The following is a 25760-nucleotide window of genomic DNA, read 5'->3' on the forward strand; positions in this document are numbered from 1 at the left end:
GTGAGTCCAAGGTGGCAACGAGCAGGTGTAGACACCCTATGAGAAGATGAAGCTACAACAGTCTTGCCTTGAACAACAGCATGGAAAAGATTCCCACGTCTTAAAAAATATTATCCCTTTGCCTCTGGTGACAGGCTAACTTCACTTGGGTCCATCAAAATTACGGATCACAGGGGTCATTTTTCTCAATCTCTGCTTCTTTAGTGCAGGAAGTGAGCCCTTAACTCCTGGAGCATATATATGTTAAGTGTTAAAGTCTAAATTGGGCTCAGAGGATATTAGAAGGTGGCCCTGAATCCAATAAATCACCAAAGGGGGGTGGGGTGGGAATTGCTCAAGAAAAGCAAAACACCCAAGAGTTCAAAATAACCGAATTCCTCTGTCAGTCTCCCACTGCGTTGGATGGCTGCCTCCACAGTCTTTTCTGGGTTGTACGGCCACAGAGACGAGGTGACAGTCTGTCTTCAGCCTTCTACCTCCTACTGCGCCATCGGCTCTATCCCCACAGAATGTCCCCAGTTCTGTTTTTGGAGCGAAACTTGTGGCATCATGAGTCACAGCCCCTCTCCTGCCCTCTGCCATCAGCAGCTCTGCACACTCAGGACAAAGAGTCTCTTTTCTCTGACCAATCCCCAATAACTTACTGATTGAGTTTCACGCTGCTGGCAGAGCATGTTATCTGGCTGACAGCTGCTGGCTTTTTGTGCCAAGCCTTGGGTCTGGCAGCCTCTTCTGTCCTGCTCTCTCTGGGTCCCTGTGGCATCCTTGAGCTGACAGAACTGCTGCTAATGCACGTCATCGCTACATTCCTGTTGATGGACGGATGGACGGACGGCTGGACCATCCCCAGAATGGGTTTCCTCCTGACAATGCCTCTCTCCTCAGGTTTGGCTGGGATTTCGTCCACTGGCTTGTGCAGGAGGGGACACGAAATTACCTTTTTCAGTCAATCTTCTTTCTGGGATAGCGAAGATGGAAAACTATTTGTTCCCATAGATAAGCTGTGAATCCAGACATTTAAAAACTCGAAACCAGATTAATGAAGGGATGACTGGGGCCAGCATCTTAGGGTTCTAGATGGAGCTTGGGACTTTTGGAAGGCCCCAAGGCTTTGGGAAAACATCCGTGCCTAAACTGGGAACACACCCCAAACCAAACACTAGTTTCGCCTGAAGAATCTCGGCATGTGCTTGTTTAGTTTCAGTTCAGTAATTTTCATTATTGTCTCAGTTAACGTACAAATATGAGGGGAGAAAAGTGGATACTGTTTTCCTGGCACAGAAAATAGACTTTATAAATTTAAATAAAGTAAAAGATGAAGCAAAATTCAACAGGGGACATCGCTTTAATCACTTTCAAACGTATATATTTCGGCCTTTACAGTGTGATCAAATAAGTTAAATAATTGCTTAACACACACAGTGACTGTTAAGTAAAAAACGTTTTCTACTCTTTCTTCGTGGTTCCAGTTGTGAGAGTGAGGTCTGTTGGCTGGGAATTTCTTGGTCTGCCCTGGGCCTCCCTCTCAGTTGGTTGACCCACGTTTTGGGGTTGATATGACTCCTGAATGATGCAAACTCAGCGGCCTGGGCTCCCGCGCTGTTGCAAACGTCCTCTTCCATCTCGCCTGACCTTCATCCTGAGGGACCTCGTTGTGACTGTTGTGTGTGTTGTGACTGTTGACAAAGACTCTGTGCTTGACCAAACTTCAGTCAGCCTCCTGAACCTTCTCCTAGGCCCCTCTGTGCCCCGCCTTGTAAATCCAGTTTTAGCGAGAACCCTGCTGTCAGTTTAATCAGAACCCCCACCCTTGATATCTGATCACCCTGGATATCTGATGGGTTCCTCACGCCCCACCATCTCCCAGGGGATGTCTGACCTCCTCGCCTGCCTTCAGCAAGACTCCTGTTGGATCGGTTTGGTCAGAAGCCTCCTCTCCCATCAGGTTTTCTCTTTCTGATTTTCCACTCACTGAGCCCGCCCTGCTCCTTGGCTGTGAACCCCGCTTGCTCGTGCTGTATTCACAGCTGAGTCCCATCCCTCTGCCCCACTGCAAGACCCCACTGCAGGGGTCCCCACATCCATTGCCGTGGCCCCCCTTGAATAAATTCTGCCTTACTGTGCTTTAACAACTGTCGTGATTATGTATTTTCTCTTTAACACTATTGCCAGTTGAAGAAACTACAGCTTCAAGAAGACAAGTGTCTCGTCTAAGGTCCCAGGGCTGGGTGCCACTGAGATGGGTGACCAGTAAGTCCATCTTAGATTGAATTAGAATGAAGGGACAGGGTGGTAGGAGAAGAATAGCCCCTGGCCTGTGACTTTGTGACCTAACATGCCCAGGGGGAACTAAGGTTGCAGAGGGAAAGGTTGCTAATCAGCTGACTTTAAAATAAAGAGATTATCCTGGACCTTCTGGGTGGGTCCATGGTAATCAGTGTCATCACAGGGTCCTGAATTGGGGAAAGGAGGAGACAGAACAGTCAGTGTTAGGCTGAAGCATGTGATAAAGACTCCACTGGCTTTGGAAATGGAGGAAGCATCCACCAGCCAAGGACGGCAGGAGCCTCTAGATGCTGGGAAAGGCAAGAAAAGGACTTTTCCCACGGAACCTCCAGAAAGGAGGCAGCACCTTGGTTTAAAGCCTATGAAACCCATTTCGACCTCCACAAAGGGAGGGGAAAATAAGGAGATGGAAGAGAAGGCAAAACAATCAAGTTGAACATAGAAAAATAAAATTAAACAGATGTGGAGAAGGGGAGAATGGTCAAGTTGGAGAGCAGGCGATGGGGATGGGAGGTTGACCGGGTCTTCATTTGCAGTTTGCAAAGAGCTTTATGATCTGAGCAACTTGACCCCCTAATGGGGTTCCGAGTAAGTATTAATACTCCCATTTTAGAGATGAGGACATTCATGCTTTGGGTGTTTAAGTAACTTGACCAAAGAAACTTGAACTCGTACGTAGGCAAAGAAACAGGAGGAAGCCCAGATTCAACATATAAACTGCTACATGTGTCAGGCTTCGAGTGTAACTGGCTTTGAGTAGGTAGGTGCCTGAATTTTTCTTTTCAAAATTCTTAGTAATACTACTGAACACACATTTTAACATGAACAAAAGTCTTATAACAAAATTAGTCATACCCAGTTACTCCACTCAAATCATATCTGTATGTTACCTTCCTATTTTTTTTTACTACACATATGTAATTTTGTTTGGTTCTGATTGCAGTATAAATGTAATTTTATATTTTTTTACTTCATATCATGAACATTTCCTATATTATCAGTCTTCATAATTTGTAACAGCTGTTTGGCGTTTCATCAGACTGATAGATAATAACTTACTAAATAATTTCCATATTGTTAGATATTTGATTGTTCCCAGTTTCCTTTCAATGTAAACAATCCTGCAATGAGCATTTTTGGGTTACACATCATTTTCCTTTTTTTAGAATATTTTCTTAAGATTAATTATTGAGATTGAGGATATGGATGTTCTGATGACTTCATGTTTATTGACAAATTGCTTTCAAAAACCATTGTGCCAGTTTATATGTATGAGTATCTGAATTCACCATGCCTGGGCCACCGTGGGATTAGACATTTTCCATATCTTGGCTATTGTAAATAATGCTGCATTGAATGTGGGAGTGCAGATATGAACATGGGGTGCACATATGAACATGGGGGTGCATATGTGAACATGGGGGTGCACATATGAACATGGCAGTGCAGATATGAACATGGGGGTGCAGATATGAACATGGGGGTGCAGATATTTTTTTGAATTAGTGTTTTCGTTTCCTTTGGATATAGTTCCAGAAGTGGAACTGCTGGATCATATGGTAGTTCTATTTTTTAATTTTTTGAGGATCCTCCATACTGTTTTCCATAGTGGCTGCACCAGTTTATAATCCTACAACAGTGCAGAAATGTTTCCTTTTCTCCATATCCTTGTTAGGATTTCTTCTCTCTTGTCTTTTTGATGATGGCCATTCTAACAGTCATGAGGTGTTTATCTCATTGTGGTTTTGATTTGCATTTCCCTAATGCCAAGTGATGTTGAGCATCTTCTCATGTACTCGTTGGCCGTGCCTATGTCTTCTTTGTAAAAATGTCTGTTGAGATTGCCCATTTTTTAATCAGATTATTTTTTTTTAGTTGTATCACTTCTTTATATATTTTGCATATTAACCCCATATCTGAAATATGGTTTGCAAATATTTTTTCCCATTCCACAGGTTGCCTTTTCACTTTGCTCATTGTTTCTTTCGTGTACAGAAGCCTTTCAGTTTGATACGGTCCCACTGATTTATTTTTCATTTTGCTGCCGTGCTTTAGGTATCATATCCAAAAAATCATTTCGAAGACCCATGTTAAGAAGATTTTTTGAAGTTTTTGTCCAGGAGTTTCATGGTTTCAGGTATTACATTTAAGTCTTTAATCTGTTTCAAGTTAATTTCTATGAGTGGTGTAAGATAGGGACCTAGTTTCATTCTTTTACATGTGAATATCCCACTTTGCCAGCACCATTTATTAAAGAGACTGTTGTTTCCATTGAGTATTCTTGGCCCTTTTGTCCATATATACTTGGGTTTATTTCTGGTCTCTTGATTCTGTTCCATTGTCCTATTTGTTTGTTTTTCTGCCAGTACCATACAGATTTGATGACTACAGCTTTATGGGATAGCTTGAAATCAGGAAGGGCGATGCCTCCCACTTTGTTCTTCTTTCTCAGGATTGCTTGGCTGTTTGGGGTCTTTTGTGCTTCCACGTAAATTTTGGAATTGTTTTCTCTACTTCTGTAAAAAATGCCATTGGAATCTTCATAGAGATTACATAGAATCTATAGCTGGCTTTAGGTAGTATGGACATTTTAACAATATTAATTTTTCCACTCCATGTGATGGGGTTCAGGCCAGGATGCCCCAAGATGTGCCACTCTGGTGTGCAGATTACTTTGAGCTGAAGACAATAAAGGTTCAGACTCAGCAAAAAATTCAACCTTTCTCCCCAACTGCCTAAAAGAAAATTAAAATAAAGACCTGTCCCCAGGATAGGCCTCTACCATAGATAACTCTGGGTTTTGGTAGACTGGGAGGATCCTTGCTAAGCCCACCCTTATCCAAGTTCTATTTATCGAACATTTGCTTTTCCATTTCCATGTGGGTTGCCTTCCTCCCCTTTGAAGCCCCAAATCACCACCCCAAATGTCCTCCTTGTCTGTAGCTAAAGATACTTAAACAGGCAGCCTTGGCCATCTGGCTGAGTTGCTCCGTTTCCCCTGAGTTTCTCCCATGTATACATCCCATTAAACTTTGATTGATTTTCTCCTGCTAACCTGCCTTTTTAATTATTTGACCAGCCATAAGCACCTTAAGGAAAAGGCGGGGGGGGGGGGGGGGGGCGGATTCTTTCACTTCCCCAATGCATGAACATAAGATACCTTTCCACCTTTCCATTTGTTTTTGTTTCCCTCAATTTCTTTCATCAATGTCTTGTAGTTTCCAGTGTACAGATCTTTCACCTCCTTGATTAAGTTTATTCCTAAGTATTTTATTTATTGTTTTTGATGCTATTGTAAATGGGATCATTTTCTTTATTTCTTTTTCAGATAATTCATTGTTAGTGTGTAGAAATGTTACTGATTTTTGTATGTTAATGTTGTATGGTGCAGTTTTACCGAATTTGTTGATTAGCTCTAACAGTTTTTTCATGAAGTCTGTGGGATTTTCTATATACAAAATCATGTCACCTGCAGATAGAGACAATTGCTTCTTCCTCTGCAATTTTGTTGACTTTCATTTCTTTTTCTAGCCTGATTGCTCTGGCAAGGACTTCTAGTACTACGTTGAATGGGAGCAGTGAGACTGGGCACACTTGTCTTGTTCCTGATCTTAGAGGAAAAGCTTTCAGCCTTTCACCATTGAGTATGATATTAGCTGTGGGCTTATCATATGTGGCCTTTATTATGTTGAGGTAAGTTTCTTCCATACTTAATTTGTTGAGTTTTTTTTTTTCCTCATGAATGAATGTTGCATTTTGTCACATGCCTTTTCTGCATCTATTGAGGTGATCATATGATTTTTTCCCTTTCATTCTATTAATGTGCTGTATCACATTGATTGATTTGCATATGATGAACCATCCTTGCATCTGAGGGATAAATCCCACTTGGTCATGGTGAATGAGCCTACAGAATTCAATTTGCTAGCATGTTATTGAGAATTTTTACATCTACATTCATCAGCGATATTGGCCTGTAGTTTTTTTTTTTCTGGTAGTGTCCTTTGCTGGCTTTGGTATCAGAGTAGGGTTGGCCTGGTAAAATGAGTTTGGAAATGTTCCCTCCTCTTCAATTTTTGAAGGAGTTGGAGAAGGACTGGTATTAGTTCTTCTTTAAGTGTTTGGCAAAATTCACCAGTGAAGCCATCTGGTCCTGGGCTTTTCCTCATTGAGAGATTTTTGATTACTGAGTCAATCTCATGACTAGTAACTGGTCTATTCAAACTTTCTATTTCTTCCTGGTTCAGTCTAGGTAGTTTGTATGTTTCGAAGAATTTTTTCCATTTCCTCTAGGTTGTCCAGTTTGTTGGCATATCCTTGTTTATAGTAGCCTCTGATGATCTTTTGTATTTCTGTGGCATCATTTGTAATGTCTTCTCTTTCACTTTTAATTTCATTGATTTGGGTCTTCTCTCTTTTATCCTTGGTTAGTCTAGCTAAAGGCTTGTCAGTTTTCTTTATCTGTTCAAAGAACAGACTCTTAGTTTGGTAAATCTTTTCTGTTGTTTTCCTATTCTCTATTTCATTTAATTCTGTTCTAATCTTTATTATTTCATTTCTTCTGCTAATTTTAGGCTCAATTTACTTTTCTTTCTAGTTCCTTAAAGCATGGAGTTAGATTGTTTATTTGGGATCTTTCTTGCTTCTTAATGTATGCATTTATTGTTATGAACTTCCCTTTTCAAACTGTCTTTGCAGAATCCCATAAATTTCTGTATGTGTTTCCATTTTAATTTGTCTCAAGATACTTTATTTCCCCTTTATTTCTTCTTTGATGTGTGGGTTGTTCAGGAGAGTGTTAATTTCCAGGTATTTGTGAATTTTCCAGTTTTATCTTTTGTTATTAATTTCTAGTTTCATATCATTGTGGTCAAAGATGATTTCTTGAATTTGTTAAGACTTGTTTTGTGGCCTAACATAGGGTCTATCCTAGAAAATGTTCCATGTGCATTTGAGAAAAATGGGTTGTTTGATAGAATGTTCTGCATATGTCTGTTAGGTCATTAAGTCTAAAGTGTTTAAATCCATTGTTTCCTTATTGATTCTCTGTCTGGATGATCTATCCACTGTTGAGAGTCGGGTATTAAAGTCCCCAACTATTATTGCAATGCTGTTTATTTCTCCTGTTAGTTTTTGCTTTACGTATTTAGTTGCTCAGTTATTGAGCTCATAAATATTTAGAATTGTTCTATCTTCTTGATGGATTGACCCTTTATCATTATACAGTGAAATTCTTTGTCTCTTTTACCATTTTTAATTTAAAGTAAATTTTGTCTAAGTATAGCTACTCTTGCTTATTTTTGGTTACCACTTGCTTGAAATATCTTTTTATCCCTGCACTCTCAGTCCATATATGTTTTTAAGGCTAAAGTGAGTCTCCTGTAGGAAGCATATTTTGGATCTTCTTTTTTCACCCTTTCAGCCATTCTGTATCTTTTGTTGGAGAATTTAATCCATTTACACTTAAAGTAATTATTGATAAGTGAGGACTAACTATAGTCATTTTGTTAATTGTTTTCTAGTTGTTGTGTGGACCCCTAATCTGTCTTATCCTCCTGTCTTTTTTGGTATTTTGATATCTGTGGCATCAGTATGCCTTGACTTCTTTATCATGCTCTTCTGTGTAATTACTGCAGATCTTTCCCCTGTGGTTACCATGAGAGCAACATTAAATATCTTAAAATTATCACACCATATTTTAAACTAGTAACAACTTAACTTCAATAGAATTCCTATGCTTTACACTTTTACCTCTCCTCCATCTCAAGTTTTAGGCGATTGATGTTACAATTTACTTATTTTTTATATCGTTGTAATTAATAACAGATTATTGTAGTTATGGATATTTTTACTACATTTGTTTTTTAACTTTTAAACTAGAGTTATAATTGAATTATGCACCATCATTACCATATTACAGAATCTAACTTTGACTAGACATTTAACATTACCAGTGAGTTTTACACTGCCTTCTTATTTTTTTTTGATGTTTATTAACTTGGTTAAGCTTTCAGATATTTACCCTATGTTGTCAGTGTTTTCAAAAAATCATCTTTTGAATGGATTCTTTCTTTTGTTTCTTTATTTTTATTTTGTTAATTTCTGCTATTAACTTGATTATTTTCTTCCTATCACTTTCTTTAATTTACTGTATAGTGCTTTACCCAACTTTTTTTTGCTGGATATTTAGCTAATTAATTTTTAGTTACATTTTATTTACTAATGTAAGCTTAGGGCTGTATGTATTTCTCAAAATACTGCTTTAGCTGTAGCCCAGGAGTTTATTCTTCTGTTCTAAATATTATCTCATTTCCGTTATGGTTTCTTTTGATGTATCAGTTACTTATGTTTTCAGACTTACAAATACAGTTTTTGGACTTCTTTATGCCATTGATTTTCTAAATTGTTTTTAGTTCAGAAAATATGGTCTGTTTGAAAGCAATCATTTTTTTTTTCTCCCTGACTAGGACTCTCAACCAGATAGTACAGCTTCTTTGTCAACCAGTGCGGAATTTTTTCTAGTCTTCTGTTTCACTGAGTTTGCACCTGTCCAGAATTTCGGTTTTATTTGGAGGATTTACTCCATATCACTCACTTTGCACAGGCCCCTGGGCTCCTCTGCTGACCCCTTTTGCCATAAATCCCCAGCCACTCGTTCTCCAGAGCCTGCTCTCCCTATTTCTGGGCAGCAGCGTTGGACGCTAAGGCTCGAGACAGTTCTGTTCCCAGCTCCCTCTTGACTGCCCACCCACTGGGGATTTCCTTTCTTTATTAGGATTTCTGCAATACATTTAAAAGGAAGTCTGTAATATTTTCTTCAGTATTTTTAGGTATGTTGTAGCAAAGTATTTTTAGGTTATTAATCCTGCTCCATTTCTTCTGTAATTTTTTGGATGTCAAAAACTTGACTGTTATCTGTTTTCTTTGCATTTCTCCCGAAACAAGACCTATCCTCCTCAGTATGATTTCCTCTAACTAAGAGAAAGTTCACATAAGGAAGGAAGGGCAAGAACAGCCCAAAAATGAAGGGTTACGATGATCTTTTCACCGGATCTCCAATTGTCACCTCTCGTTTGGTGAAATAAAATGGCAAACTATGAGTGGCTTTTAACATAAACAGAGAAGGAGGAATAAATTTGCTATTTATTTTTACCTGTAGTTATCAAGCCTACGTTGATATCCTACACAACACAGAACAACATACTGTGTAAAATAGGGCTGTTTTATGGTGTGGCCAATTTGGCACATTTTGCTTTAGCTTCATGCTTTGGATTTCATCATTTTAATCCTTCACAAAAAATACCCTTGTTTTTCTTACCTTCTTAAAGACCACTGTAGAATGTTGATTCCACCCTCACCCGTCCAGGTGTGATCATATCCAGGAGCCCTGGATGTTACTGCATGTCCTGTAAGGAGCAGAACTGGAAGATTTCAAACAACTTTGGGTTTAAACAAGTCATTCCTTCCAGGGGTCCTGATCTGGTCCTTCTGCAGTGGGCTCAGGAGTCGGCACTGTGGGTGATCCTGGGCCAGGAGGTCCCAGATGATGCTCTGAGAAACTCTCCAGTGGCTCATTCTCAGGCACCTTGCCAATCTGTCCTCATTTTTGTTTCCTCAGGGTAAATACAAACCAGCTCCTGGATATCTGGTAGAACAGGAATAAGGATAATCATGGTTGATGTTTTCATAGTGCCTGATGGTTTGCAAAGACCATTCACACCTTGTACTTTGGACCCTTACAAGAATCCTTGTTTTATGATGAGTTGTGCAGTGCAGTAGCTATGCCCATTTTACAGGTGAGAGTCCCGGGAGTGAGGGAAGCGAAGTCAACCTGCCCTGGTTCTACCAAGTGACAGGTAGAACCCAGTTCTACCGACAGGCCCTACGATACTCCATGACTTCTCTCTGGTCTGATAAACTCTGTGCCTAATGGCTTCACCCACGTTAGAGCTTGGATCCCAGTGTTCATCCTGCTCCAGGAACCTTCCTAGGGGGAGGGGGAATGACAGACTGGGCTCTGCTCTCCCCACCCGCCCCGTCAACTCCTGATCTACTCTGCCATGCTGCTTAGACTCCTAAAGTATCCATCACAATACATCACCACACATCTTTCCTTCAAAGACCCGAAGGGCTTATTTAGTTGTCAATTCCCTTGGATTCACATACAGATTCAGCATTTAAATATCTACTTTATGCTACACACTTAAGGTTCTCCGGAGAAACAGAATCAATAGGGTATATTTACTATACGGAATTGGCTTATGTGATTATGGAGGCTGAGAAGTCTCAAGATCTACAGTTGGCAAGCTGTAGACCCAGGAGAGCTGATGATGTGAGTTCCAGTCTGAAAGCTGGTAGGCTCAAAACCCAAGAAGAGATAATGTTTCAGTTCAAGTCCAAAGGCAGGAAAAGAGAGATGTTACAGGTCAAGGCCATCGGGCATGAGGAGGTCCCCCTTATTCCAGGAGGTTCTGCCCTTTTGTTCTGTTCAGGTCTTCAACTGATTGGATAAGGCCCACCCACATTGGGAAAGGCTATCTGTTTTACTCACTCTACCAAATCAAATATTAATCTCATCCAGAAATGCTCATAGGCACACCAAGAATAATGTTTGATCAAATATCTGGGCACCACATAACACAGTCAAGTTGTCACACAAACATCACACTGGGCTAGGGCATTTCACATTTATCTTCACCCTATTCAAGGGGTTAGTGGTTAAACTGTGGCACATCCACACCATGGAATACTGCTCAGCAATAAAAAGGAACCAGCCATCGATACATACAACATGGATGAGTTATCAGAGAATTATGATGAGTGACAAAAGCCAATGCCAAAAGGTTACATACTGTACTATTCCATTTACGTAACATTCTTGAAATGACAAGGTTATAGAGACGGAAAACAGATTAATGGTTGCCAGGAGTTAAGGAAGGGAGGAAGCTGGTAGGGAAGCAGGTGTGGTTATAAAGGGCAACATGGGGGATCATTGTGATGGAAATGTTCTCTACCTTCACAGTGGTGATGCATACATGGACCTTACATGTGCTCAAATTGCCTGGAACTAAATAGACAAACACATGCCCCTTCCCTGCCCCAATATATGGATGCCCAGACAAGTTACATCAGAATCCTGGGGTATTGTCTGGTGTTTGTATATTTTTAAACTCTCCAGGTGATTCTGACGTTCAGCAGGAGTTGAGAGTCATTGCCCTATGCACTTTTGAAGAAACACCTTGATAAGAATTCGACAACATATTTGCAACACGCTGCTAGAACATCAATTTCGTTTAACAAGACATTAAAATCCCCAACTCATTAATTCCTGTTTAGAATAAATGGTATGTAAACGGATAACATCCCTCTGAGTGTTCCAAATCCTTGCTACTCCAACAGCTTCCATGAGATCATCTGGGAGCTTGTTAGAAATGCAGCATTTCTGGCCCCACCCCAGATCCACTAAATCAGAATCGACCTTTTAATAATATCCCCAGATGATTCAAATTCACATCAAAGTTTGAGAAGCAGTCATATAAATCATTCCTGAAATGTGTATGCTCAGAATTTTCTCATACACTTTTCAAACACAATTCTAAGGGGGCATGATTGTAAATAACTATCTGGAAATTAAATCTTTTAAGCCCCTAAATGGCATTTCTAAAAACATGAGACAATAGCATGTAATAGGACACACGGTGGAAAATTTTCTATCCAAAAGTGTGGCAATGTGTGCACAAAATAATGGGAGCGGCTTACGGAACACAAAGAAGCTTTAATTGCCTACGTCAAACGAAATCTCATTTGTGGTTCGTCTTTTCAGCGTGTTATGTGCGACTTTCAAAGCAGTTTTCTGAGTTTGAGCAACGTTATCCCGTGTGCGTAGACAATTTCGGCTGGTGCCATCTTGGGTGCCAAAAAGTGAAAGCATCGTGGGGAAGGAGTTCTGATACTTAGATTCTTTTCATAGAGTTACTGCTCGTTCATCGAATGACTTTGCAGGTGTCAGCTTCTTTGTCAGTCAAGCGAAGGATCGGACTAGCTGGGTGGTTGCGAGACCATCTCCTAAGTATCTACAGAGGCATTGTGGGAGTTATCCTTATCGGGAGAAGGAAGGGGTCCTTGGCGAAGATCTAGAACCCTCTCCTTTCCCCTCCCCAATTTTGGATCAGGGCAGTTCTCACGGGATCTGTTTTACCTATTTCAACTTTCATGCAACCTCATTGGAGCAAAGAGGTTTGCTGTTTAAAGGAGGCTGAAAAGAACTGTTAAGGTTTTGTGGAAATACTTTGATTCTAAGCTTGAGGACCATGTCGTTATATGAGGTCCACTGGACACAAACATACACAGTGCTTGGGATAGTGACCTGCACGTGGCGGGTATGCAGGAAACATTTGAAAATTACTACCAGTCCATCAGACATTCTCAGAGGTGTGTTGTTAAGCCTGAGTGAGCTTCCAGGGCTGTGAAGGGACTGGCTATGTCCAAACACCATTTCTGCCATCGACTGGTTTATGTGACTCTGTGCAAGTTACGTAATTTCCAAAAAGCAGAACATCTGTAGATAACAATATGAGTCCACAGTCGCTCATCTACAATTCCAAAATCCAGAAGCTTTGAAAAATAGGTTTTCGTAAGTGAATTTGGAGGCAAAATCTGACCTGAATATAGATGAGACTATTAATAGTTTTATGTATCCTACTTAATGTGCTATGTGTCACTGAAGACATATTAGGTTACAAGCTGCTGCCCCAGATTCCACCAGGGAATTCTCTGCATCACAGGACTTTCCGTCGCGTTGGTCGTCCGGGTAGCTGACGCTGATCGGAGTTAAGAGAGCAAGAGGTTTATTGGGGATAACTCCTGTGAGACATAAAAGTGGGAGGGAGCAGGATCCCATAAGGAAGGCCTTCAGGACCTCTTGCAGAGCTGACAGCTGCAAAAGGACAGGAGGAGGAAGCAGGAGTGGGCAGAGAGAGCCTTAGACCACACTGCAGAGCGGAATGGGGAGTTCCGGAGCCAAGATGCCTGTTAGAGGGGGCTCGTGTTAGCAGAATCAGCCTGTCCATGCGCCCTGCTGGGCCCGGTCCTTGGCTGGGGACTGACTGCCCAGGAAGAGTGTGGCCTTGGCTTGAAAGCTGAGGTGGAGGCTGGAGGCTGTCAGCTAACTAGAGCTGAACAGAAGGTTCTTTCTTCAACTGAGATCTGAGCGGTACAGCTCCACGATGACCACATAGTTTTTTTTTTAAACAGCTTTATTAATATATAATTTATGCACCATAAAATTTACTCAAGTGTACAGTTCAATGATTTTACTAAATGTATACAGTTGTACAACCAAAATCACAACCCAGTTTTGGACTATTTCCACCCACCACCCCAAAAAGTTTGCTGACAATACCCACTCCTATCCCCAGTGGCAGGAAACGATTGATCTGTTTTCTGCCCCTATGCTTTCTTGTCTAGAAACTTTATCTTTATCTAAATGGAATCATACACTATGCAGTCCTTTGAGTCTGGCTTCTTCCATTTATCATGATTTGGGGATGATCCAAGTTGTTGCATATATCAGTATCTTGTTCTTTTTTGTGACTGAGTAGCAATCCACGGTATGGATGTACCACATTTTGTTTATCCATTTATCAGTTGATGGATTGCATCTAGTTTTTGGCTGTTGTGAATAACGTTGCTATGAACATTTGTCTACAAGTTCTTGTGTAGACACATGTTTTCACTTCTCTTGGGTACATACCTAGGAGTGAAGTTGCTCGGTCATATAGTAAGTGTATGCTTAATTTTTAAAGGAAATTGCCCAATGGGTTTCAGGGTGGCTGCATCACTTTGCAGTCACCAGCAATGTGTGAGGGTTCTAGTTTCTCCACATGCTGGTCAACTCTTGGTATTGCCAAAAGTGTTGGTTATGGCCATTCCAGAGGGTGTGTAGTGGTATCTCATTGTGCTTTTAATTTGCATGTCTCTAATGACCAACCCTGAACATCTTTTCATGTGCTTATTAATCTGCATGTTCTTGTGTGAAGTATCTTCTGCTCATTCTTTATCTTATTAATGAATAGAAGTTCTTTACATAGACTAGATACAATTCCTTTATCAGATACATGGTTTGCTAATATTTTCTCCTAGTCTGTGGCTTGTCTTTTCATTTTCTTAATGGTTTCTTTTGAAGAGCAAAAATTTAACTTGAATAAATTGAGGTACAATTTTTTTTTTATTAATTGTGCTTTCAGTGTCATATCTAAGAAATCTTTGCCTAACCTAAGGTCAGAAAGATTTCCTGCTATGTTTTCTTCTAGAATTTTTATAATTTTAGTTCTCACGTTAGGTCTCAGCTGGGAACAGTTTTACTTTCCAGGGGACTTTGGGAATAGCTCGAGACACTGTGGATTGTCACAAGTGGGTGGGGTACGCTACTGGCATCTAATAAATAGGTAAAGGCCAGTGATGGTGCTAATAAACATACTACAACGCACAGAGCAGCCCCCCACAGCAAGGATTACCCATCCAAAATGTCAACAGTGCTGAGGCTGAGAAACCCTGAGGTAGCTTTCTGGTCCATTTTGAGTTAACTTCCTATATGATGTGAGGTAAAGATCTATATGCATTTTCTTGTCTTTTTGCATGTGAGGTAAGGATATAAGTGCACTTTTGTCTTATTTTTTTCTTTTTCCAGGACCATTTGTTTTAAAGACTATCCTACTGCACTGAATTGCCTTGGCACCTTTGTTGAAAATCAACTGACCATAAATATGAGGATTCATATCCAGATGCTCTATTCCGTTCCCTCGACCTATATTCGATCTTTACACCAACACCGCACTTCTTTTTTTTTTTTTTTAAAGATTTTATTTTTTTCCTTTTTCTCTTCAAAGCCCCCCAGTACATAGTTGTATATTTTTCGTTGTGGGTCCTTCTAGTTGTGGCATGTGGGACGCTGCCTCAGCGTGGCTTGATGAGCAGTGCCATGTCCGCGCCCAGGATTCGAACCAACGAAACACTGGGCCGCCTGCAGCGGAGTGCGCGAACTTAACCACTCAGCCACAGGGCCAGCCCCAACACCGCACTTCTTGATCACTATAGTTTTACAGCCAGTTTTGCAATCAGGTAAATCCTACAAGTTTGTTCTTTTCCTAAAAAATTGTTTTGTCTACTAGGGTTTCTTTGTATTTTCATCTGAATTTGAGCATCAGTTTTTCAAATTCTATAAAAAAGCACCCTGGGATTTTGATTATTACACTGAATCCATGGATCAATTTGAGGAGAAATGCCATCTTATCAGTACTGAGTCTTCTAATCCACGAACTTGGTTTATTTCTCCATTTACTTAATTTCTCTCAGCAACGTTTTCTAAGTTTTGGTATTCAGGTCCTATACATCTTTTGTTAAATTTATTCCTATTAAGTTTATTTTTAGATGCCAGTGTAAGTGGAATTGTGTCTTTAATTTTCTTTTTTCATTATTTATCGATAGTACAAAGAAATACAAGTCAGTTAGTTTTGCATATTGATTTTGTATCCTGTAATCTTACTAAACTTGCTTGTTCTATTTTTCCTTTGACACCTTATAATTTTCTACATATAGTGTCAGGTGATCTGAGAATAGTGTTATGTCTTTATTCCCCATCTGTATGCCTTTAATTCCTTTTTCTTGCCTTCTCTGGGTAGAATCTTCAATACAATGTTCAATAGAAATGGTGACAGCCACAATATGTTTCAAACCTTTTTAAAATACCAGAATTCTGAGGCACTTTTAGCCCTCCCTGTTTTGGGTAGGGGATGGCAGGCCTGCAGTAACTGACTTTTACGATGGTAGGGAGGATTAAATGAGGCAACACATACAAAATGCTTAGTGGAATGCCTGGCACAAATCAGTGTCTTCATCGAGTGCTGGCTTTTAGAAGGAGAATCCCGACTGGCCGCTGGCAGGCCAGCATCAGGAGACAGAACTCGGCACTGAGGACGCAGGCCTGGGTGGACAGACGGCCCGGGTGGACAGACGGCCTGGGTGGCACTCTACGGCTGATGCAGTTGTGGTGGTGGGAAGTCCTTTGTGGCTCGTCCCCAGCAGGAGTCGCCGGTTTCTCTCGGCCTCCTCAGGAGTTTTTGGTTGTGGGAGCTCTGCCAAGTCCCTGAACTTGAAAGTAGACAAGCCTGGGGCACTTGTGGATATAGCACAATGGGGTTTCTAACGAGAAGAAAGGGACTCGGGCCTGCCAAGCTGCTCTGAGACTCAACTGCTGTCGGGGCAGGAGTATTATAACACACTCTATTAAACTAAGAGAAAACCCTTCATTGTTTCCACGTGCATTGCCACCTCCTTTCTCTAAGGTTTGTTCTAGCAGTTGGCTCATGATATTTGTTGAGTAGGAGTAACAGCTGAGATGAGTAACAGAGGAACAACGCGGGGAGGGGACAGCGTCATGAGGAGGCCTTCACGGCACCTTCAACCTTGACGGGATTTAGCGTTTCTCTCCTTCAGAATGTGACCGGTTGGCGGGTGTATGGTTCAGCCCCACTGCCAGTTTCCTCTTGGGGACAGCATCAGGGCGCCCGATAGAGGCTGTGGCCTGTTGCTGGCGATGCTCTCCTCACCGTAAACTGAGCTTTGAGAAGCAGAGCTACTCTGATGGCACTAATTATCAGTGACTGTGACTCCCACCCCTTCCTCAGTAATTACCTTCAGAAGAGTCTCAGATACCTAAAAAGTAACCCCAATGACTGATCTATGTCCTTCACGTCTAGTATGACATGTTAATAAAGATCTTAGGGTCTAACCAAGATACTTAGGCGGGTTCTTCAATCGTTCTCAGTAATAAAACAATTTAAATTAATACCCACTGTTTATTTAACAGTATGGTGCTTCAATGACAAAGGTTCTGTGACCTTTGAATTATGATCGTTACCAAGATACAAAGACGGCCCCAATAGGGCTGGTCAGCACTTCTCTGTAACACATTCAGACATCAGAAAGTCACACAAAGGAGCTTCTTTATGTAAAAACCACAACACACACAGGACAAACATGTGATGACATAAAAAGGCACCCTTTCTATGTCAGTTCCTCCTCTTCATAGTTTTGTTTCTCACTTGAATGTCTACAGACGACTTCGCGAGCTATCTGCCGCAGCCACGTGTTGAGCGGTGCCCCATCATTGCAGTAATAGGTAGTTTTCAGAGGCACAGACCTTGTGCTGAGTGATCGAATCTAGAGAGAGAGAGAAGCAATTTAGTGTTTATGATGGCCAGCCCCACAGGAAAGTAAGAACCTTTAATATATACACAAAACCATATTTAAAAATTCTAAATGGTCTAGAATGCCTTGTCCAGATGTCCACATGTCTATATAGCACATGTGGCTATTTAAAATAAAACAAAATAATATAAAATGAAATAAAACAAAGAATTCAGTTCCTCAGTCACACAAGCCACATTTCAAGTGCTCAATAGCCACATGTCCTATTAGATAGAGCACACATAGGCCATTCCCACTATGGCAGAACGTTCTAGTAGACAGGGTGAATAAAGTTTGCCTTGTACCAAAGGGTATTCGCTGTAGCTAACTGACACAGGTCTCCCACGTCATGGACTGGCAGAGTATAAGTAAATACGTAAGAAAGTTTTAGTTATGACACCAACAATACATCCTAGGCTGTGTCACCCTATCTGCCGAGCGGAGAATTCTCTATGGAGTACAAAGTTAGTAAGCATACTTTCTAAAACTCAGGTCTTCATATTTTGGTAGAATAAGTTGGACTAGTCAGCTCTGAAGGCCTGTCAGTTTGAAACTCTATTATTTTATGAAATCACAAGAAGTCACCTGATCCAGGACAACCCTGGGTGCAGGTGAACAGGCCAGCACAGGCGCACACTGCAGCCAGCTTGAAGCAGCCCCTTAAACTCTTTCCTTCACGCTGGAAAGTTCACGGCTCCCAAACCTTCTTCTACTGTTAGGATGAAAGAGGAATGTAATAGGCTGTCTGCAATGACTGAACTACAAATTAAGTTTAATTTAACTTATTTACCATTATTATCCAGAGGCATGGATAAATTACAATTGAAGGACCTATGAAGTCACGATGATGAGCAATACAAGATGGAAAACTATGATGGCTGTGAGGTACAAAGCAGAAATAATGGGTTTATTCCATGACTATAGGAAAAAAAAAAAGAAATAAAAAGAAAGAAAAACTGGCTCATCTTAGTAGTATCTCAAGATAGTTCCCAGAATGTAAGGGTAGCCCTCCCAACACAAATGTGCTCCACAGGGGGTCTGGGCTGGACCCTTTCTCTTCTTTTCTTTTTCAATATTGCTAGGATTTTGACTACAAGGTTTTTTCCCCCAAAGAACTCTTTTTTCTCTCAACTTTTTTTCTTTGCTTCAATTTTGTTAATATTTGGCATTATCTTTATTCTTTCTTTCCTCCTACATTCTTCTGTACAATTTGGTGCTTGAAGATGAATGAATATATAGTAACAAAGTTTAAGAAAAATTGGTTAAAAAAATAATTTAACCCAAAAAGTTTTTTCTCTTCCCGCAAATTGAGAAAAAATTTCTTTTATTTTACTTGATTCCCCACACTGACGATGACATTTCTAGTGATGGATATAAAATGTTGCCTCTATAATATTTCTCATTCTGAGTTGGATCTGAGCTGACCTTTTTGTTTTCAGTGAGGCTTGAGGACCACGTGTGGCTGATTGGGGACAGAGAAGAGTCTTTTATTTTCCAGTTTGCGCGCTTGCCTGTCACATGCTTTCTAACCCTCACATCACCGACAGTGCTCACATCCGTGACTGGAGTCTGGCTGGTGTAAATTGAACAAAGGGGCGCCCAGGGAGGCCGGTTAGGAAATTTCAAAGATAACCATCTGGGACCACTAGTGGACCGTGGAACACAACTAAAGGGAGAGCTTAGAAATGCACTTTCTGGGCTCACTCTTTCCACATCTTTTCAAGGCTCTAGCAGGCTAGCAGTTAATTTAAAAAAAAAACCACTAGCGATATACCTTTTAAAAAGCCTAAACACACGAGATGTTGAAAGTATAAAATTCCACGAGTCAGTTTTAGTTCTCATTCCTTTCTATTCTGGTAGATTTCATCCGCTTTGAGAACAACTCAAAAACAAAAAATTCATCTTATTGTCTGAAATGGCATCTTAAAGTTCTGCAGTGGCTGTCTGAATGGTTGCCGAGCTCCTGGGCAGGCGGCCTCAGGGAGGATGAGAGCGGGTGGTGTCCTCAGGAGGGGAGCAGGCCCGCCTCCTGTTCTCCTTTCTTCCTGTCTTTCCATCCTCAGCAACGGGCCTCACCTCTTGGTGAGGGGTTCCTCATCTATGCAATGAAAATCTGGCCTGAGACGATCTTGAGGAACCCTGACAGTGTCTATTTAATCAAGAAAGCCTAAGGTCCGAGGCCTCCAGAGTGGCCTTGCTTTAACCAAACGCTGCCTCCAAGAGCATGCGTTTTTCTGGGCGGAGTTCCTTGTCCACCATCAGGGGAAACAACATTAGCATGCACAGGGCCCACATGTTATCAGAGATCCTTTTCCTGCAAACAGCGACATGGGGAGACATTCAAATCAAATGCTTTTTATAAGCTATAAGGAAATCATGCCGAGGCTAAACTTTTTTTTTTTTTTTGGCAACGTTGTTGAGAATATTACATTATGTTCCCACAATAGCATAAAATGTATGTCTTATCACTTCAACATAACCCAGACAATAAAAAGGCGCCTGAGACTGGAAATACGTCTTATGAGAAAGGCCAAACTAACCTTAAATGATAACACCAATGGGGGATGAAAAGAGTGAAGAGAAACGATTAGGGCACCGAAAGTGGTGGACTGGCGATGAACGGGTGCAGAGCCCCCAGCCCCTGGCAGCTCTCACTTCTGGCGCCAAGCCACGTCAGAGCCCAGGGTCTTAGTTTCCTGATATGTAAAATGGGAATTCTATTCTATGGGCCTGCGGGGGGAAATGAAATTCCTGGAAAATGCTTTCAGATAGAGTATGCATTACCAATATCAGGTAAAGCTACATTCTGCTTCCTAGTGCCGGGAACTTGATTTCTGTTTTCCTGTTTATTTTCATAAAATTCAAGCGCCCGCAAGTGTTTTCTCTCTCAAAAGTCCCCATTTCTCCTTCTGGTTGAATGACTCATCAAGAATCTTGGCCTAAGGATCCTGCTGTTTCAGGGAAAATGGGCTCTGGGGAACGGATTGGGAACATAATCACGACGGTTCAAACAGCCTCGTTATAAGGCAGCCCGGCATAGATGAGATGCTCCGTGGAGCAAATGAGTAAGACAGGGCTTAAGTTTCACGTGGGGAGTCCCGTTGAGAGGTTTCGTAAGTTCACACCATTCTATGCCAGCGACATGAGGCGTCAGCCAAGGGGGCAGGCTGGTTGAATGCTAAATGGACTCCCCAGAGCTGTGTCTCTCCCAGAGAAAGAGCCAGAGGCTGGAAGAAATTCTTAGAACTAGAATAAGCACTTAGGCAGTTCTTTTAATATTCATAAACGTTGGGTCACTCTTTTCAAGATACACATGGTGAAGGAGAAAAGGCTTATGTGATGGATTATGGTGCCAGGATGTCAGAGGTCCTGGGGACAGAGACCTCTTCTTTTGGTGGTGTCCACTTTTCCCTGTGCCAAAAAAAAAGAAAAAGAAAAAGAAAAAGGAACTTCTCAGATGTTTCTAATGGCTAAAAAGAAAAAATCTCTTGCTTGTCCGTCCCTTGTGATTTTACTACGTCTGCAAAAACAAAGACCCGATAAAATATAGGACCAAATAGGAAAGCACTAAAAACCCTGGAATCTTTACTTTGGAAGGTAAATTGCAAATCTGAAAGTGATACGAGCTACTTTTAAGACTGTCCCTATAAATGAAATATGTTCCAACTGGAAGATGAGCCGCTGTGTGAGGTAGAGTCCCTGAGACATAAGAGTACATTAGGTCCAGAGAAAATAGATGATTTGCCTCTAGTCGGAGAATAGCTAGTGGCAGAGGCTCGATGGGGCGGAGAACGCAATGCTCTGGACTGTATGTTTTGCAGGTCCGTGCACGTGTACAGAGACATAAAAATGAAATCTTTATTTGTACAAAGCTGGAGCTAGGGTATTGTAACTCAATTCAGAAAGAGAAGAATATAAACTAACAAATGTTTGAAAAACACATGTTCTAACACCTGAGTGACCAGGCTGAGAGGACGCAGTGCAGACAGGGGCAGTGGCCAGAGTCAGGAGGCTCGTCTTTCTGGTGAGGATTTCACCACGCGGAGAGCCAGAGATTCCAGAACACACAATACCCGGATGCTGCCAAGGGCACACACAGATGGTGTAATCAATGACAAATCAGAAACAGGACATGAATTATGGGAGAGGAAAGAAACAGAAACTTGGGTCCACGGCTCCAGCTCTGAAACTCAAAGAATTCCAAAGGGCCTTGTGAAAATTAATCCCTGGGGGCAAGCAGGTAGATAGACACTTGCCTCCTAGAAAACCACCAAGCAGGAGAGCTGAGTGGCAAAACAATTGGAGGAATCGGGCAGGGGGCAGGACTGTGCACGATCTGTGCACAGAAACGCACGAGCGACAGGAAGGGGCCGGCAGAGTTCCCCAACCTGGAAATAATAAGAGCGCAGATCCAGACTTTGGCCCTCTGCACAGTACACGACTGGCAAACTTTGAAAAGAGTGGTTGTTGATATGCGCTGTTGATATCAATCAGGTGCACAGTTCCGTTAGCTGAATGAGACGTTTTTTTTAAAAGCACAATTCTGGTCTCCAGTCGGTGTCATTTTGATACATGCGCTTTTTGAAAAACAAAACAAGAACCTCTGTTTCAGAACATAGGATGTTTTGAAGGTTATATTCTTGGCATTTAGAAAAGAGTAAACAGCCTCTTGGCTTTTGGACTGTAGCTAAAATCGTAGGGGTTTTTTTTTTGAAATTAGTTTCCAGGGAAAAGATAAATTACTCTGCACCAGATGGTAAAAAAAATTACTTTTGTTTGCCATACTTTTAAAATATATCAGAGGATGACCATCGTTCATTTAAACGACACTCATAAAATGTCTGTAGTTATGTATGAATGCAACTTGGACAAACACGGCATCTACTTATCTGTTGAAGGATAATGTCTAGGAAGCGGTGAGGAAAGCCAGAAGTTTGGGATTTAGAGACAAGGGGTGGCAAATAGGAGGAAGACTGAAAAAGAAACCTGGGGCGAAGGAGGGAGAGAAAGAATGCACTTCTCCAGGCCCAAGAAGCCAGGTAAGGCTCGTGGCCAAAGGTGCTGAAACTGGAGTAATTCACTTTTATGGGTTGAATTATGCCCCCCATAATGCATATGTTGAAGCCCCACCCCCCAGGACCACCGACTATGACTGTCTTTGGAAATTGGGACTTTAAAAGGTAATTAAAATGAGGTCATTAGGGAAGGCCCCAGTCCACTATGACTGTTGTCCTTATAAGAAGAGGAGGTTAGGACACAGACACACACAGATGGATGGCCATCTACACGCCCGCTTGTCACCACAGCGTCAGCCTCCAGCCTCCTGGAGATCAGGGCTTATCTCTGCCACCGCTTGCCCTGCAGAATCCAGAGGAGCATTTGACACAATGTCCACTGAATTGATGCCCGATGTGTACATTACATTCACATTATGCTTACTTTTCTTTTCTTTTTTTTTCTGAGGAAGATTAGCCCTGAGCTAACATCTGCCGCCAATCCTCCTGTTTTTGCTGAGGAAGACTGGCCCTGAGCTAACATCCGTGCCTATCTTTGTCTACTTTCTATGTGGGACACCTGCCACAGCACGGCTTGACAAGTGGTGTGTAGGTCCGCACTCAGGATCCAAACTGGCGAACCCCGGGCTGCCAAAACAGAACATGCAAACTTTACCACTGCGCCACTGGGCCGACCCCACAGTACGCTTACTTTTTGAAATAAAAGCTGGAGCTCCTAATGTACTAAAGGCAACCACTCTGAGCATGTGGACAAATGAGTTATCAGGAGAGCTGCATGTGAGGAAGGAGTGAGGGAGCCTGGGTGGCGGGTCTTGGCAGCTGGGCGCTCGCTGCCACCCCTGGAAGCAGAGTGAGGCAGGCCCTTGGGGAGAGACAGTGTACGAGCTGCAGATGGATGGCCTGTGCCGTGGCTTTAAGATTTGGGGCCCCTTTGGGTAGACTGGGTCTTTCACACACGCTAGTGGGGTAAAGTCTTATAGGAGCTCGTTTGTCGTCATTAACCACACTCCCACTGACAGTAAAAAGCAGGAATGTCTAGGTTGGCCTGTGACATGTAATAATTACAGGACTCTGGTAAAGCAGAGGTGTGGACACTCAGAGCTTGATCCAAAGGCCCCAGGCTGCATGGAAGGAGTGGTGGGCATGATGCTTCTCCCTGGGGAAACCTGTCCATGTGACTGGGACCCCAGAACAGTGGCTCTAAAGGGACCTTCAAGGGCTACTGCAATCAGAAGGCGCCTTCTCCATCCACCTCCACGTGTCCCCTGCAGGACCCACGGTTGTTCCTGGGCGGAGATTCCTACCTAAGATCCACGATTCCGACAGATACTTGATTGTTGCCTTCCTCTTTCGTTGGGAGGGTCCGATGAAGATGCTGGCTTGGTGAGGGACACGCGTGATCCGGCCCCCACACAGGAGGACCAGTTCCCACAGCTTGGCTCTGGGGGGGTTGCTGGCCGGGGTGATGAACATCATCGGCTGATCGGCAAACAGGGTTCCCTGGTAGTGTCCCGCGGACAAGTGGCGCTCCAGGCGGCACAGCTGTCGGGCAAAGACAGCGGGAGGGTTAGCAGCAGTGCTGAACCGTTTATTTTATTCAGAAAAGGTTGACAGTGAAGCTCACTCCCTTTTGGGAAAAAGAGCAGAACCTAAGGTTGCCTAGTCTTGGATGAATTTTGAATTCTGAGGATCCAGGGGAGATAATGACATTTAACAATAATGACAGATAATGAGCAGCTAAAATGGACATTTCCTGAAGCAGCCTACAAGTGAAACTCCAAGCAAACAAATGTATCAGCAAAAATGTTTAGGCCTTTGAATTATTACAAATTCTAACCCCAAAATATTGAGAATTCATCAGCTGTTCCATGGAGCGCGGAGAGCCGCATCTGCGCTCTGCGAACCCTGTGGAGGTGACGCAGGAGCGCAAAGACGCCAGCCGACCGTGCTTGAGTAGATGCTGTCGTGAATGGTGGTTCTATCCGTGGTGCTCCAGGGCTCCCGGCAGCAAACAACTTTCACAGGACCTCAGCAATGCTCCAAACCCAGCCGCATAGTTTCCCCAGGCAAAGAGAGGATGGGGCAGAACAAAGCAGAATTCCTACAGCTGTTCCCCAGGACAGCAGGTAGGGGCAGGGGGCGTCCAGAGGTCACTTCAGTGAGTCACTGTGGAAATGGTGATGGGGAGAATCTAGACAGTGGGAAACGCTGCAGAAACAGGGATGTTAAACTGCGCTTTTTTTCTGATACAGTTGTGGTCGTCTGGCTCACCCAAGGGACAGTGGGGAGGCCTGGTTATTCTAAACACACATTTCACTAATTATAAGGACTTCTTTTCAAGTTAAACACCCGCTGGGAGATGTTGAAGGTTAACTGCCATCCACATTTTGAGTATTTTAATCCGCTTATTTCCCTGAGGATTGAATTGAGCGTTTGAGATCAGTGGCTCAGAGAAATTAGGGATTTTGAGGAAGTATGTGGGAAAAGAGATCAAGGTGCTTCTCAGAGGAGGGTGCCCTGGGGGAGGGGGTCGTGGAGGGAACCGCTCATCAGCAGAGGGTGGCAGACTGCCCGTCACGCAGAAGGGCTGACCGAGGAGGTGGGAAGCAGGAAAGAATACATTCTTCAGTCCACATCTCTGGCGAAATCAGAGAAAGAATGAATTGTTCTTCTACTGGGTTTTCATACTACTTTTGTTTTTAAGAAAAGAAGATCCTACTACGAAAAAAATAGCTCCAACATTAATGGAATTAACCCAATAAACTTAAATATGGCCATGGAGTTAATTCTCTTTCCTCATTGCTGGTTTTGAATTTTGCAACGTAAGGCATCGCAGGTGAACGCTTTCACCTGATTGGGTGGGTGGCAGCGGGATCCTGAAGATGTACTAATGATTCTCCTCGCGTGGTGACTTTATTACTGTTTTTAGTTACTTCCGCTACCCGCCTGAGATAGGAGTGGAAAGGCTTTCACTTAATTTTGCAAATGGAGACAGTGAGGCAGAAGCCTGCCAAAAGATCTGCTTTGGCTAAATGATGAGTCAAGCTGGAAGGAAAAAACCCACAATCTACAAACTCAGTGAATTGCCAGACCATGTTGCAGTGAAACTGGAGATCAAGAAAGACTCTTACTAAGGTTGGATATAATCATATATTTAAAAAACGAGTTATAAAAGTGGTTGATAATTGAAACAATATAGAAGGACATAAAGTA

General features: G+C 42.2%; 1 protein-coding gene and 1 long non-coding RNA gene across 9 annotated transcripts in view; one reads left to right on the top strand and one right to left on the bottom strand.

Moving 5' to 3' along the window:
* The first annotated feature begins 755 nt into the window (after nucleotides 1–755).
* On the top strand, nucleotides 756–23852 carry LOC139042285 (uncharacterized). 2 transcript variants are annotated; one of them, XR_011498843.1, is made up of 4 exons: nucleotides 2127–2250; nucleotides 4342–4423; nucleotides 5818–5979; nucleotides 23000–23852. It is a non-coding gene; the product is annotated as an uncharacterized lncRNA (long non-coding RNA). The 2 variants fall into 2 exon arrangements; XR_011498844.1 differs by lacking the exons at nucleotides 2127–2250; nucleotides 23000–23852 and adding an exon at nucleotides 756–885.
* Nucleotides 15756–25760, bottom strand: part of MCPH1 (microcephalin 1) — a 235481-nt gene continuing 225476 nt past the window's right edge. For 4 of the 7 annotated variants that reach the window (XM_070499951.1, XM_070499961.1, XM_070499949.1 and 1 more), the window contains 2 exons: nucleotides 23852–24089; nucleotides 15764–17505 (listed from right to left, as the gene is read on the bottom strand). In XM_070499951.1, coding sequence (XP_070356052.1) covers nucleotides 17450–17505; nucleotides 23852–24089 — 294 coding nt within the window. In that variant the 3' untranslated portion in view covers nucleotides 15764–17449. Of the gene's footprint in view, nucleotides 17506–23851; nucleotides 24090–25760 lie in introns of all 7 variants that reach the window. The other 3 variants (XM_070499953.1, XM_070499962.1, XM_014857434.3) reach the window with 1 other exon arrangement.

Source organism: Equus asinus, chromosome 27, assembly GCF_041296235.1.
Source record: "Equus asinus isolate D_3611 breed Donkey chromosome 27, EquAss-T2T_v2, whole genome shotgun sequence".
Classification (NCBI taxonomy): Eukaryota; Metazoa; Chordata; class Mammalia; order Perissodactyla; family Equidae; genus Equus; species Equus asinus.